The sequence below is a fragment of the Electrona antarctica genome (genome assembly GCF_951216825.1).
Source record: "Electrona antarctica genome assembly, chromosome: 19".
In the NCBI taxonomy this organism is placed as follows: Eukaryota; Metazoa; Chordata; class Actinopteri; order Myctophiformes; family Myctophidae; genus Electrona; species Electrona antarctica.
Genome location: NC_136800.1, coordinates 29,277,952 through 29,291,814, shown reverse-complemented (window position 1 = coordinate 29,291,814; position 13,863 = coordinate 29,277,952). Strand labels below are relative to the sequence as shown.

Genomic DNA, 13,863 nt, shown 5'->3' with positions numbered 1-13,863 from the left:
TACTGTATATAAACATACACTAGCAGTGGTAATGCATAGAAATGAGACTAAACGGCAAGAACAAATCCATCTCTTCAATTTAGAGGAAAACGAGAGTGCAGTCTCAAACATTGGCATCATTCTTTACAAAGAACACAACATTTCCACCAAATAGGGCACCAAGGGTATTAAGAAAACATCTCAACATCTGAAGAAACAACTCAACAAAAGATTGAAATGAATTGATTCTGAGGCTAGAACAAATTATAAATACAGCACACTGCCAAAAGCCACATCTCACTAGAATTCTAAACATGTGTAACACTATATTAAAAAACAAAACTCTTTCAGGGATTAAAATAAAACGTCAAGACTTCAAGATATTCTGTGTACCCCTGGTGGTTCATGTAAACTACTCAATCACATAACTTCCTGTTTTTCAAGGTTTTCAACAGCGTTTCAGAGCGATGTGTGTATTTCAGGCTTGGGCTCTTCCAGGTTCGGTTTGATGGTGGAATGCTCCTCTGGTTTGACGATGGCCTTCTCCAAAGACACGGCCTCAGAAATGACCTGTACACACACAGTGGTGTAAAGTAACACGTTAATTTACTCAAGTACTGTACTTAAAGGACCACTTCACCACTTTTCAACCTATCTTCATATAATAGGACCAAATGGGTCCTCACTAATAATCAAATAAAATGGCGCAATTTTTTTTTACTCGTTCTGTGTCTCATAGGAGGGTTGTGGGCAGTTCAGAAACCGTCCTCCAGTGACATCATCGATGGGGAATACAAGCTAATAGAAACTGCATGCGTTCTAGTCCTGAAAAGTTGCAATGCGAAAATGGAAGCCATCGTTCTCACGATATATAATCTAAACATTTTTTGTAAAAAAAAATCACACCCGTGTGAAGTAAGTGGTGCAACTCCGTGTGGGGGTCCCGGGGGGGGGGGGGTTCCAGACCCACAGGAACGCACCCAGGGTGCCGGCCCGATTCCGGCGAGCCGCCCCGCGTCCGAAACGGTTGAGAAATGACAGAGTTACCGTGTGGGGGTCCCTCTACTGTACCCTCTACTGTACTGTACTGTACTGGCACACCTGAAATCACCATATATACAGTTAATATGTGCGTGTGTGTTTGTGTGTGTGTTAGGTTGCGCACAGGTGGTGAAAAACAACCATGCTGTTTTCGTGCTCACACATACCCAGGCAGCCAGCCAGGCAGGCACCCACACACATAGTCACTTAAGGAAGTGGTTTGCACCACTTAAAAATCACTCACGTGTGAAGTGAGGGGCGCTCTTATCATCATACATCATCATGCATCATTTCATACTGGCCAATCAGAATGCCTGTTGCCTGTGATTGGTTAGCTGATTTGCTTGTTTACATATGACGTACATTTTCCCTTCAATGTCAATGGCGTTTAATGGTTTGATGTTTAATTTACGTCATATTTAGTGGAATTTTGACCTAATTTCTCCGTTCATTGTCAATGGCAAATCTTGAGACGTGTGGGGACAAGATTTAGTGGACATTTGACCTGAATTCCCCTTTCATTGGGAAATCTTGAGACGTGTGGGGACAAAATCTGTATATATGAGGGGCTAGTGCCCCTCAAAAAACACCCTTTTTATTAGGGCATGCCCCCTGGCTGGGAATTGCACTCTACTGAGCACACCTTTCTAGTTAACATTAAAATGATAAAAGTCTTATTATTTTTCGCTAACTGGACCACTCCCTGAAAAAGACCACTTAAAATGTAGAAATTAATTCATGCTTTACGCATTTCTTTTTGGTGTACTGCTGGGCCTGCATGTTTACCAGATAATGTGGCCATGTTGGATGCAGATGGTCTCTGGGCAGCTGGGGGCTCCTAGAAGAAAACCCATCAAAAACAATAAAGCAGTTATTTGTGTGACAGTGATGGCTGCCATTAGTGTATTGTTGATTCAACTTACAGCATTTTCCATCACTACAGGGTGATTTGGCAACAACTCTGGTTTTCTCATGGCCACAGGGCAATTTGCCAGCTCAATCAAAGCATCCCTTGTGTAGGATATTCTTCCTGAAACAAAAATGTAGTGTTCATATCAACCAGGCATCATTATCATTATAGCCAAATCCCTCCAGCATGCTGCATGTAATTCTTATAAAATCATTCACATTGCTCCGTTGTTTGCTGTGGCACCTGTGTTTCTCATTATCTCAGATCATGCTTTCACCCTTGTGTGTGTCCGCAGATAATCTTGCATACTATTTAGCCAATCAGCATCATATTTCTTGTGCACACTGATAACAGGCAATTTTCCAAATCAGTCAACAAATAATTAATTTACAAACTAATCATCATCATCATCATAGATCAGTTCTCTCTCAAGTTATGGCATGAGCCCCACCAGGCTATGGGACGCTAGGGTTCATGTGGTTAATAAGATTATCGATGCATGCAATCAAGGAAGACTTTTATAATGTTGGCAATCAAATGGTTTTTGAGAATTCATAAAACTGTGGTGATCTATAACCAGTGGTCCGGGGACCACCAGTGGTCCTTGAGGGTGTTCCAGGTGGTCCCCAGCTAAATGATGGTGAGTTAGTAACCAAATGTGTGTGTGTGTGTGTGTGTGTGTGTGTGTGTGTGTGTGTGTGTGTGTGTGTGTGTGTGCAGTAATTGTACAATAATATACTATTTGGTGTGCAAGACTGTGCATGTGTGAGTGGACATGCGCGTGCATCGAGTATAGCAAAAGTTTGCCCCAACACGCGCCCACACATACACACACTAACTTTTTCTTTCCACTTAGGGGAAAGCTTGAATTATACTCTTTGAAACTGCAAAGCGTTTGTTGCATAAAAATCACACCCGTGTGAACTGAGTGGTGTAAGGTATTATATAGCCTGATCAGCTGTGGTCTGACGTAATGTCTGACGTAATGAAATCACACCCGTGTGAACTGAGTGACCATAGCAACCATGCTCATTTTTTTGGTACGAACAAACACGTGGACACGTAAACTAACAAAGCCAGTTGTTGGAGTGGTTTACACCACTCAAAAATCCACCGTATTGATTGATTGATTGATTGAAAAATGTATTAACAGTTTGCAGAATTACAGTACATTTCAAGCACAAACTCAATACAAAGGCTGTTAACTGTGAGTGGACGACCCAATTAAGCATTACACTTGTTTCCAATAGGGTCCACCATGTTCAATTCATCAAAAACATTTAGAGACGTACAAATAGACACTTCTATATAGACAAAGGACAGAACAGGAATTCATCATAAAGGAGGTAAAAAGGGAAAAGAAACATATACAGTGAGGGGAAAAAAGGGGTGGGCGGTGGGGGGGATTCACGTTCAGCTCCGATCATTTGTTTGTTTTCCTTGGAGGAGCTGCGTTGGGTCCCCAAGTCGGCTCCGTGGCCGTACCTTGAGTTGGCTGTGTGGCCGTGACCGTCTCTTGTGTTGTCCTTGCGTTGGGTCCCCAAGTCGGCTCCGTGGCCGTACCTTGAGTTGGCTGTGTGGCCGTGACCGTCTCTTGTGTTGTCCTTGCGTTGGGTCCCCAACATGTTATGAGGTACTTTCTGTCAAGAGTGATGGACGAATGCTTTGCAGTTTGAAAGGATAATTCAAGCTTCTTTTTTTTAGGAAAAAGTGGAACTTAGAAGTTACTTTAAGTTGAGTCCCTCTCTCTACAGGGAACGATAGCCTGCCCTACACAAGATCCGTCACAGCGTGCGGTCAAGTTAGGGTCAAATGCACAGGCTCGCCGTGTTACATAGCTGCTGGCAATATGCACATGATCTCCAAGCAAGTTGGAGCGAGCGACACACTAAAATTGTGAATTTTATGGTTAGTAAGGTTAGTAGCAGAACTGTATGTATGTATGATGATAACTTGATAAGTTATTATTCCAGATGACTATGCAAGACGTTTTAAGACGATCGAGGGTTGGGGGAGGGTTTTTTAGTTGTGCTGCTGCGCTACTGCTCGGCTCTAACCAAGATAGCGCAGTCGCAGCCCAATAAGCCTATCTCACAGAATTTCCCCGCCCCCTTAATACGCCCCCTTTCGGGGTTAGTGGTGATAGCGTGACGTCACTCCATAGACGCTACATGTTAACAGAGGTAATTTAAGAAGTCTACAACTTTTGTTTTCTCAAGGTAAGGTTTGTTCTATCTGTTCGAGCTGATTTACCATCTTGTTTGCTTCATAATAATATTGGTCTGTCACATTTTTACATTAGAAAATGTACTTAGATTCTCCAGAGAAAAAAACGTGTAAATGCTAATGTTAAATGACACCACTATTTACCGGAAGTGGGTGTGGAAAGCGGGCTGTGAGATAGGCCTATTTATGGTACACAAATATGACTTAATAAGCCGTTATTAAAAATAATCTGTTCATAATTAGAACTAATATGTGTACATTAGGGTCTAATAAGAAACCGGATAACAAAGCCTAATAAGAATTATTATGTCTTTATAATGTTCTTTCTAATGCCTAATGATAATAATATTTCGGTCCTCCTGTAGCCTACTTTTCCACCGATTAGAACACTAATGTGTTCTTTATTAGGCCTTAATTTCATTTTATTACCATGAATTACCCGTTATTAAAAATAATTTGTTCATAATTAGAACTAATATGTGTCTAATAAGAAATCGGATAACAAAGCCTAATACGCCGTTATAATGTTCGGTCTAATGACCGATATTATCCCAGTCGTCATGAGATTATATATTATAGGCCTCATATTAGCCTTCATTAGAAATAACATGTTGTTATTAGAAACACATTACTGCTCTTTACTTAAAAGTGTACTGTAAATTGGACATCCGTTATGGTGATATCATGACTCATGGGTATGACCCTTTAGGGTTCAATAGAAGTTACATATAGCCGAAGGGTTTAATTAGAACTAATTTGTTCTTTATTAGGCCTTCATTTCATTTTATTACCATGAATTACATCAAGTTACTATATATAATTACGAGTTTCATTGAACACCCGACCCCCCTTGGTCATGACATTATATTATAGGCCTCATATTAGCCTTCATTAGAAATAACATGTTATTAGAAACACATTACTGCTCTTTACTTAAAAGTGTACTGTAAATTGGACATCCGCTATGGTGATATCATCAGGCCCGGCGCCACGGGGGGTCAAATGGGGTACTTGACCCCTCAAATCAACCTCTTTGACCCCTTAGATCAAAAACTAATAATGTTGTCAATGATACAAATACAATATAAAACTACCTTGTGCGATGGATTGATTTTCGGTTATTGGTTATAACTCTATAGCCACAGACAAAACAATGGTAGTCTATAGTCTCGTTTTTGAGGGGCTCCCAACACAGATACATGTCACAATCATTATTGTACATGTAAACAGTAAAACATAAAGGAACAAAATAAAGGAATAAACATGGTGATATAATGGCATATTTACTGAAAGCAAGAACATAAAACTTTGAAGTAAGAAGACAATGCACTTTTGAAAACTGGGAATGTTGAGATGGATAATGTGAAGTGAGGGGCGCTCTTATCATCATACATCATCATGCATCATCTCATACTGGCCAATCAGAATTCCTGTTGCCTGTGATTGGTTAGCTGATTTGCTTGTTTACATATGACGTACATTTTCCCTTCAATGTCAATGGCGTTTAATGTTTTGATGTTTAATTTACGTCATATTTAGTGGAATTTTGACCTAATTTCTCCGTTCATTGTCAATGGCAAATCTTGAGACGTGTGGGGACAAGATTTAGTGGACATTTGACCTGAATTCCCCTTTCATTGGGAAATCTTGAGACGTGTGGGGACAAAATCTGTATATATGAGGGGCTAGTGCCCCTCAAAAAACACACTTTTTATTAGGGCATGCCCCCTGGCTGGGAATTGCACTCTACTGAGCACACCTTTCTAGTTAACATTAAAATGATAAAAGTCTTATTATTTCTCGCTAACTGGACCACTCCCTGAAAAAGACCACTTAAAATGTAGAAATTAATTCATGCTTTACGCATTTCTTTTTGGTGTACTGCTGGGCCTGCATGCTTACCAGATAATGTGGCCATGCTGGATGCAGATGGTCTCTGGGCTGGGGGCTCCTAGAAGAAAACCCATCAAAAACAATAAAGCAGTTATTTGTGTGACAGTGATGGCTGCCATTAGTGTATTGTTGATTCAACTTACAGCATTTTCCATCACTACAGGGTGATTTGGCAACAACTCTGGTTTTCTCATGGCCACAGGGCAATTTGCCAGCTCAATCAAAGCATCCCTTGTGTAGGATATTCTTCCTGAAACAAAAATGTAGTGTTCATATCAACCAGGCATCATTATCATTATAGCCAAATCCCTCCAGCATGCTGCATATAATTCTTATAAAATCATTCACATTGCTCCGTTGTTTGCTGTGGCACCTGTGTTTCTCATTATCTCAGATCATGCTTTCACCCTTGTGTGTGTCCGCAGATAATCTTGCATACTATTTAGCCAATCAGCATCATATTTCTTGTGCACACTGATAACAGGCAATTTTCCAAATCAGTCAACAAATAAGTAATTTACAAACTAATCATCATCATCATCATAGAGCAGTTCTCTCTCAAGTTATGGCATGAGCCCCACCAGGCTATGGAGAAGAATAGGGACGCTAGGGTTCATGTGGTTAATATGGTTTTTGAGAATTCATAAAACTGTGGTGATCTATAACCAGTGGTCCGGGGACCACCAGTGGTCCTTGAGGGTGTTCCAGGTGGTCCCCAGCTAAATGATGGTGAGTTAGTAACCAAATGTGTGTGTGTGTGTGTGTGTGTGTGTGTGTGTGTGTGTGTGTGTGTGTGTGTGTGTGTGTGTGTGTGTGTGTGTGTGTGTGTGTGTGTGTGTGTGTGTGTGTGTGTGTGTCTCGCACGCATGTGAATGAGGAGAGGGAGGGAGGGTGAAATGGACAAACAGGTGTTTGAAGTGGTGCGTGCATGGGGACCCCCTATATAGAAGAGGTAATTAGGTATAGCAAACATTTATAGAATAAAGTTGGTTATGTGTGTTTTGTTGTGTTGTGTTGTGGTTGCTGAGGTTCGTTGTGAGTTGTTGTGACAGGGTGGCTGTATTGGTTCATGACTTTCTTTCTTTCTTTCTTTCTTTCTTTCTTTCTTTCTTTCTTTCGTTTGTGCGCGTGTGTGTGTGCGTGCAGTAATTGTACAGTAATATACTATTTGGTGTGCAAGACGGTGTGCATGTGTGAGTGGACATGCGCGTGCATCGAGTATAGCAAAAGTTTGCCCCAACACGCGCGCACACATACACACACTAACTTTTTCTTTCCACTTTTTCTTTTATTAAATGACAATAAACTCATGAACATTGCAGCTGTAGGGAAAGCTTGAATTATACTCTTTCAAACTGCAAAGCGTTTGTTGCATAAAAATCACACCCGTGTGAACTGAGTGGTGTAAGGTATTGTATAGCCTGATCAGCTGTGGTCTGACGTAATGTCTGACGTAATGAAATCACACCCGTGTGAACTGAGTGACCATAGCAACCATGCTCATTTTTGAGTGGTGTAAACCACTCCTACAACTGGCTTTGTTGTGCAGAAAAAATGAGCATGGTTGCTATGTTCACCCTGTTCACCCGGGTGTGATTTCCTACAACTGGCTTTGTTAGTGCAGAAAAAATGAGCATGGTTGCTATGTTCACCCTGTTCACCCGGGTGTGATTTCATTACGTCAGACATGATTTCATTACGTCAGACAGGCTATACCTTACACCACTCAGTTCACACGGGTGTGATTTTTTTGGTACGAACAAACACGTGGACACGTGGACACGTAAACTAACAAAGCCAGTTGTTGGAGTGGTTTACACCACTCAAAAATCCACCGTAGACATGTTATGAGGTACTTTCTGTCAAGAGTGATGGACGAATGCTTTGCAGTTTGAAAGGATAATTCAAGCTTCTTTTTTTTAGGAAAAAGTGGAACTTAGAAGTTACTTTAAGTTGAGTCCCTCTCTCTACAGGGAACGATAGCCTGCCCTACACAAGATCCGTCACAGCGTGCGGTCAAGTTAGGGTCAAATGCACAGGCTCGCCGTGTTACATAGCTGCTGGCAATATGCACATGATGGACCCACCCGACACAATAGTGGTGGTCCCCAGGTTGCTCTTAGTCAGGATGGTGGTCCGTGGGTCAAAATCTGTTGAAAACCCCTGATCTATAACATTAATTTACATACCTGTCTGTCTTTGATGACCCATTTGTATGGGGGCACTGCTTTCAATGTTTGTTGAAGTAGCTGTGAAGAAAACACAGACAATCACAAGTCAGTTATCAGGGTTTCCTGCACAATGTTATTGGCATGGCGCCACACCATGCTTGAAATTAATCCTGCCATGTTTATCATATAACAATTTAAAAAAAAAATTGAATCATGGTGTGTGTGATATGAAATGTGAGCTTTAATCATATTCCAGCATATATCAATGCTTTTGGAGAGAAATGAGACAGACTCTATGCAGTCACTTTCAGTAGTAGAGGCCTGCAGAGGGGAGCTGTATGTGTCAATTATTCTGCACTGTCAAGATGCCATCAAAGAAAGACTTTTTTTTTTTTTGACATGACAAGTTTGTTAACTCGAGCTAGGTTCTAAACAAGAAAGCATGTTTATAGTTGTTGCACAGAAATTAGGTTGATTTTACATGAAAAGTAATGCTACTTTTGCAATGTAGCCTAATTAAATAAAAATTGTGAAAAAAGCTTGGGGGGAAGATAAATCATTAAAAAATAATCGGTCATTTGTCTGGAAAATAATTTTGTGTTTAAAATATCGTGAAAAATCGTATCGTGCCTCCCCAGTGTCTTCCTAGTGTCCCCCCAGTGCCTCCCCAGTGTCTGCCCAGTGCCTCCCCAGTGTCTGCCCAGTATCTGCCCAGTGTCTGCCCAGTGTCTGCCCAGTGCCTCCCCAGTGTCTGCCCAGTGCCTCCCCAGTGCCTCCCCAGTATCTGCCCAGTGTCTGCCCAGTGCCTCCCCAGTGTCTTCCTAGTGTCCCCCCAGTGCCTCCCCAGTGTCTGCCCAGTGCCTCCCCAGTGTCTTCCTAGTGTCCCCCCAGTGCCTCCCCAGTGTCTGCCCAGTGCCTCCCCAATGCCTCCCCAGTATCTGCCCAGTGCCTCCCCAGTGTCTGCCCAGTGCCTCCCCAGTATCTGCCCAGTGCCTCCCCCAGTGCCTCCCCAGTGTCTGCCCAGTGCCTCCCCAGTGCTTCCCCAGTGTCTCCCCAGTGCCTCCCCAGTGTCCCCCCCAGTGCCTCCCCAGTGTCCCCCCAGCAACTCCCCAGTGTCCCAACAGCGCCTCCCCAGTGTCCCCCCAGCGCCTCCCCAGTGTCCCAACAGTGCCTCCCCAGTGTCTGCCCAGTATCTGCCCAGTGTCTGCCCAGTGTCTGCCCAGTGCCTCCCCAGTGTCTGCCCAGTGCCTCCCCAGTGCCTCCCCAGTATCTGCCCAGTGCCTCCCCAGTGTCTTCCTAGTGTCCCCCCAGTGCCTCCCCAGTGTCTGCCCAGTGCCTCCCCAGTGTCTTCCTAGTGTCCCCCCAGTGCCTCCCCAGTGTCTGCCCAGTGCCTCCCCAGTATCTGCCCAGTGCCTCCCCAGTGTCTGCCCAGTGCCTCCCCAGTATCTGCCCAGTGCCTCCCCCAGTGCCTCCCCAGTGTCTGCCCAGTGCCTCCCCAGTGCTTCCCCAGTGCCTCCCCAGTGTCCCCCCAGTGCCTCCCCAGTGTCCCCCCAGCGCCTCCCCAGTGTCCCAACAGCGCCTCCCCAGTGTCCCCCCAGCGCCTCCCCAGTGTCCCAACAGTGCCTCCCCAGTGTCTCCCCAGTATCTGCCCAGTGCCTCCCCAGTATCCCCCAGTGCCTCCCCAGTGCCTCCCCAGTGTCTCCCAGTGCCTCCCCAGTGCCTCCCCAGTACCCGCCAAGTGCCTCCCCAGTGCCTCCCCAGTGCCTCCCCAGTGTCTGCCCAGTGCCCGCCAAGTGCCTCCCCAGTGCCCGCCAAGTGCCTCCCCAGTGCCCGCCAAGTGCATCACCAGTGTGCCCCAGTGCCTCCCCAGTGTCTTCCAATAGCAATACAAGAGCATAGCAATAATATAAATTAATCTTAATTATTAATCTAATTAATTAATTAATTAATTATCAGAAAGATTTGGGCCGTGCGCCAGGAGGTCCCCCCGTGCCCAGCACCATGCCAAAGCTTTTTCCTGCAGGAAACACTGAGTTATCCATGAATTAACCCTCCAAACAGGCTCTCCCCTGTCAACTATGACAATGTTATGGCCAGTTAATATCTGCATAAAAAAGGAATTACACAATTACCTACAATGTATGCCTTGTCTCATCACAGCATACTGTACAGGTCAAATACCATTATCACAGCACTCCTCACTCTTGGCCTGACACTCCTTTACAGTAGGCCTATATTCCTATTTTCCACTTTACATAGATGTTATAATTATTTTTCTCTGATCTGCTGTGTTTCTTCTACACAGTACAGTATATGCCTGGGAGCAATACACCATTCATTGTATGTGAACATAGATGCCAAATAAACTTTTATATATTATTTCTCATTCTAAATGCCTAAACAAAAACATGTATTCCAAATATTAGGGTACTTACTACTTACCCCGTTCACCATTGAGATATGACAGAAGGCTTTGTCGATCAGTTCTTCTGACACGTGCAATGTTGTCCATCTATGTGAAAGTATACAAAATATTGCAGGTCAATCCACAGTCCTTCACTGGATGTAGCAGTGATTGTAACTGGGTTTGGGCTTTTGGGAAACAGTCGCTTGACCTACTTTTGATACACAACACACCAATTTCACAAGAACCACACAGTACAATACAGTACCAAGTTTGGTCGTCCTACAATAGAGAGTATGCGTGTGACATCATCGTCAAACCAGGAAGTTATGCAGGAACGCCTACTGAGTGGCAAAAAACTACTTTCTGGCCTTGACAGCCCATACATCCACACAGAAAAGTCATATCTGATTGCATTAAACAACATTAAACAATGTTAAACTCACTTTGCCTGTTGCTTTGCCACTCGATTTGCCACTCGATGTGCCATTCACTTTAAGCATGCGCATACCCTCTATAGTAACTATTTAAATGTAATAATGGTGTGAAGGTGAGAACAATTCCAAGTGACTTACTGCAGCCATTCGGCAATATGATGGATGATTGAGATGCACATTGTTGAGCAAAAACAAAATTGACTCAAGAGTATAATACTCCTTGGGCTGCCCCCCCTTTCCAGTCCTGAAAGAAAACAGAAAAGGCATCATCCTACATTTAGATTCTGATTATAATCATGTTCATCTTGTTAATTCAACCTTCAAGCTGAATTTTCTATATTCACTCTATAGGCTGCCACTATTGTAGCCTACTACATACAGTTAGTTTTCTAAATTATATTAGGCCTACACTTCTAACTGACTGACAGCCTAATGTCTATGTTTGGGTAGAATTTAGTTTAAACATCTATAACCTTAATATGGTCTGTAAAAAATAAAAACATTTTCCACAGCTATTTAATACATTTTAGTATAATTAGTAACTGTAGGCCTAGGCTACTAATTATACTATGGACAATGTACATGAATTTAATTGAGTTGGAGAATGGGATGAATCTATAACTTGCTGTCCATTATTCAACTCCAATTTTAGCTTTGCTGACTAGCCAGGCAGTTTAAGTGAGTTGAAGGACTACAAAACGACTGTATAATATTCAGCCTCAGGCCCCATCTGTATCTCGGAGCTACGTGAGCGTATAGGGCCTGAGGGAACGTATCGGGGCTTAGCCTATACCTACCCCTGAATTAAGTAGTTGGTCTTGACATTTTTGGGCCAGGAGAACTCCCCGAATATCACCTCGTCTCCTTGAGTGATTATCTCTTTTTTCTGGACGTTGTACTGACGAAGAACACTCAACACGTCGCCCGCCATGATTTCACCTGTCCTCTCTTTTCTCACCTGTCTGAAATCATCTGGACGAGTTGATGTGGATTCTCCGCATGAAGGTCGACTTTTTTCCTCTGACGGCGTGGTCTGACGAAAAGACCACGCCCCCCGGTTCACAAATAAATACGGTGTGTGTGTGTGTGTGTGTGTGTGTGTGTGTGTGTGTGCGTGTGCGTGCGTGTGTTTAGCTTTTAGGGGAGTCAGGCGTGTCACTGCCAAGTTGCCAGCTGCCAACAACTCGGGACTTATTTGAACCAATAAAACACATATATCTTAACCTATATCTATGAATATAATGATAGAGTATGGCCTATTACAATCTAATGAGTAGAGTAGGCTACATCTGCAATGCGGTTGGATGTCTTCTTCCTAGATCCTGTCAATGATTGTCAGGTAAAACAACTTAAAGGACAACTTTGTTTTTAGTTTTTTCAACCTAAGGTTAATGTTATAGGTTGTTATTAGAGAAAGTAAAAGATGAGTGTTATTTTTTTTTTTCATTTGCTGCTTTCTTTAGTTTTAGTGATTTTAGTGGGCATTCGAACATGGGGCTAAATATTGATTGGGTGGAACATTGGATATGGATGGAACATTTTATGTTGATTTTTTCTTTTCTTTTTTTACTATAACCCAGATGTAATTTCCTGGGGTCTAGGGTTATAGTAAAAAAAAAGAAAAGAAGAAATCACCATAAAATGTTGTAAAGAAATACATATTTAGCCCCATGTTCGAATGCCCCCGCCCCGTCAAAAATCACTAAAATCCTTAAAACGAAAGAAAGCAGAAAATGAAAAAGAAATGAACACTCATCTTTTACTTTCTCTAATAACAACCTAAAACATGAACCGTGGTTAAAAAAAACCTAAAGTAAGTAGACCTACTGCAAAGAGATTCTATAGAGATTCTATAATGCACCTTTTCCTGTAACCCATGTGTGTGCATAAATTCCTCTTTCTCTTTCTGTGTTGCCAGTTTTGCAAGTGAAACAAGTGGCCAGGTCTATGAAAACAAGCACAAATGAAAATAGCTTATCTACAAACTCACAGCGACACATTGTGAAGTTCTACATCTGTTAAAAACACATTGAGAATAAATCGAAATATTTGTAATATTTTTTAACATTTTAATTAAAAAGGCACACAATATTTTCAGATAGATGTCTGTGGACAATTACATATTAATCTGGGGTTTCTTGACGTGAAGAAATGTGAGAACCACTGGTTTAAACATTAGGAAGCAAGCCCAAATAAGCAACTACTGCACACTTTAGAATCAACTAGCAACTACCAATAATTTATGTTCAAGTGACTTTACATAAAAAACAAGTCAAAGGTTGCTTATAATAAGCAGACATGGCAACACTGCCTGAAGCAAAGCACACACACAAAGAGCCCCAGTACCTTAATTTGCGGGGAAAAGTATTTGGAATCACCACTAGATGGCGCAGCGGTAGTGCTGTGGCAGCAACGCTTTGTCTATGTCATGTGCACTGAAATCAACCCTTACATTCTGAATGAATATGTTACTAATCTATTTCTGCTTTGATCTATTCATAAATCCTACTATAAATGCGCCACGTCTCTGCGTGCGTGCGTACATGCGTACGTGCGTGTGTATACGTAACTCGAGAACCGTTTGACCCACCGACTTCACATTCGACACACGTGTACCACACCCCCACAGGGAGTGCAGTGCCAGGTATCAAGTCGGTCGGACCCACGGTTCTCCAGAACCACCACAAAAGGCTCTGGTCAGGCTCTGCCAGTGGGCCTAATGAGGCCAACTCCTTTCAGCTGGGCCAGGATCTGCCAGTGGGCCTAATGAGGCCAACTCCTTCCACCTGTGCAATTTCCAGC

General features: G+C 42.8%; 1 protein-coding gene across 3 annotated transcripts; it reads right to left on the bottom strand.

Moving 5' to 3' along the window:
• Nucleotides 1-28: 28 nt before the first annotated feature.
• LOC306943942 (parafibromin-like) lies at nucleotides 29-12,084 on the bottom strand. 3 transcript variants are annotated; one of them, XM_079530500.1, is made up of 9 exons: nucleotides 12,020-12,084; nucleotides 11,200-11,305; nucleotides 10,663-10,732; nucleotides 8,239-8,298; nucleotides 6,193-6,299; nucleotides 6,059-6,107; nucleotides 1,944-2,050; nucleotides 1,807-1,858; nucleotides 29-549 (listed from the first exon to the last, which is right to left on the bottom strand). In XM_079530500.1, exons 1-9 carry the CDS (start codon nucleotides 12,031-12,033, stop codon nucleotides 539-541), a joined length of 576 nt encoding a protein of 191 aa, XP_079386626.1. In that variant the 5' UTR covers nucleotides 12,034-12,084; the 3' UTR covers nucleotides 29-538. The 3 variants fall into 3 exon arrangements, with proteins under 3 accessions (XP_079386626.1, XP_079386624.1, XP_079386625.1); XM_079530498.1 differs by having other exon boundaries at nucleotides 11,859-12,066; XM_079530499.1 differs by lacking the exon at nucleotides 8,239-8,298 and having other exon boundaries at nucleotides 11,859-12,066.
• Between the last annotated feature and the right edge of the window lie 1,779 nt (nucleotides 12,085-13,863).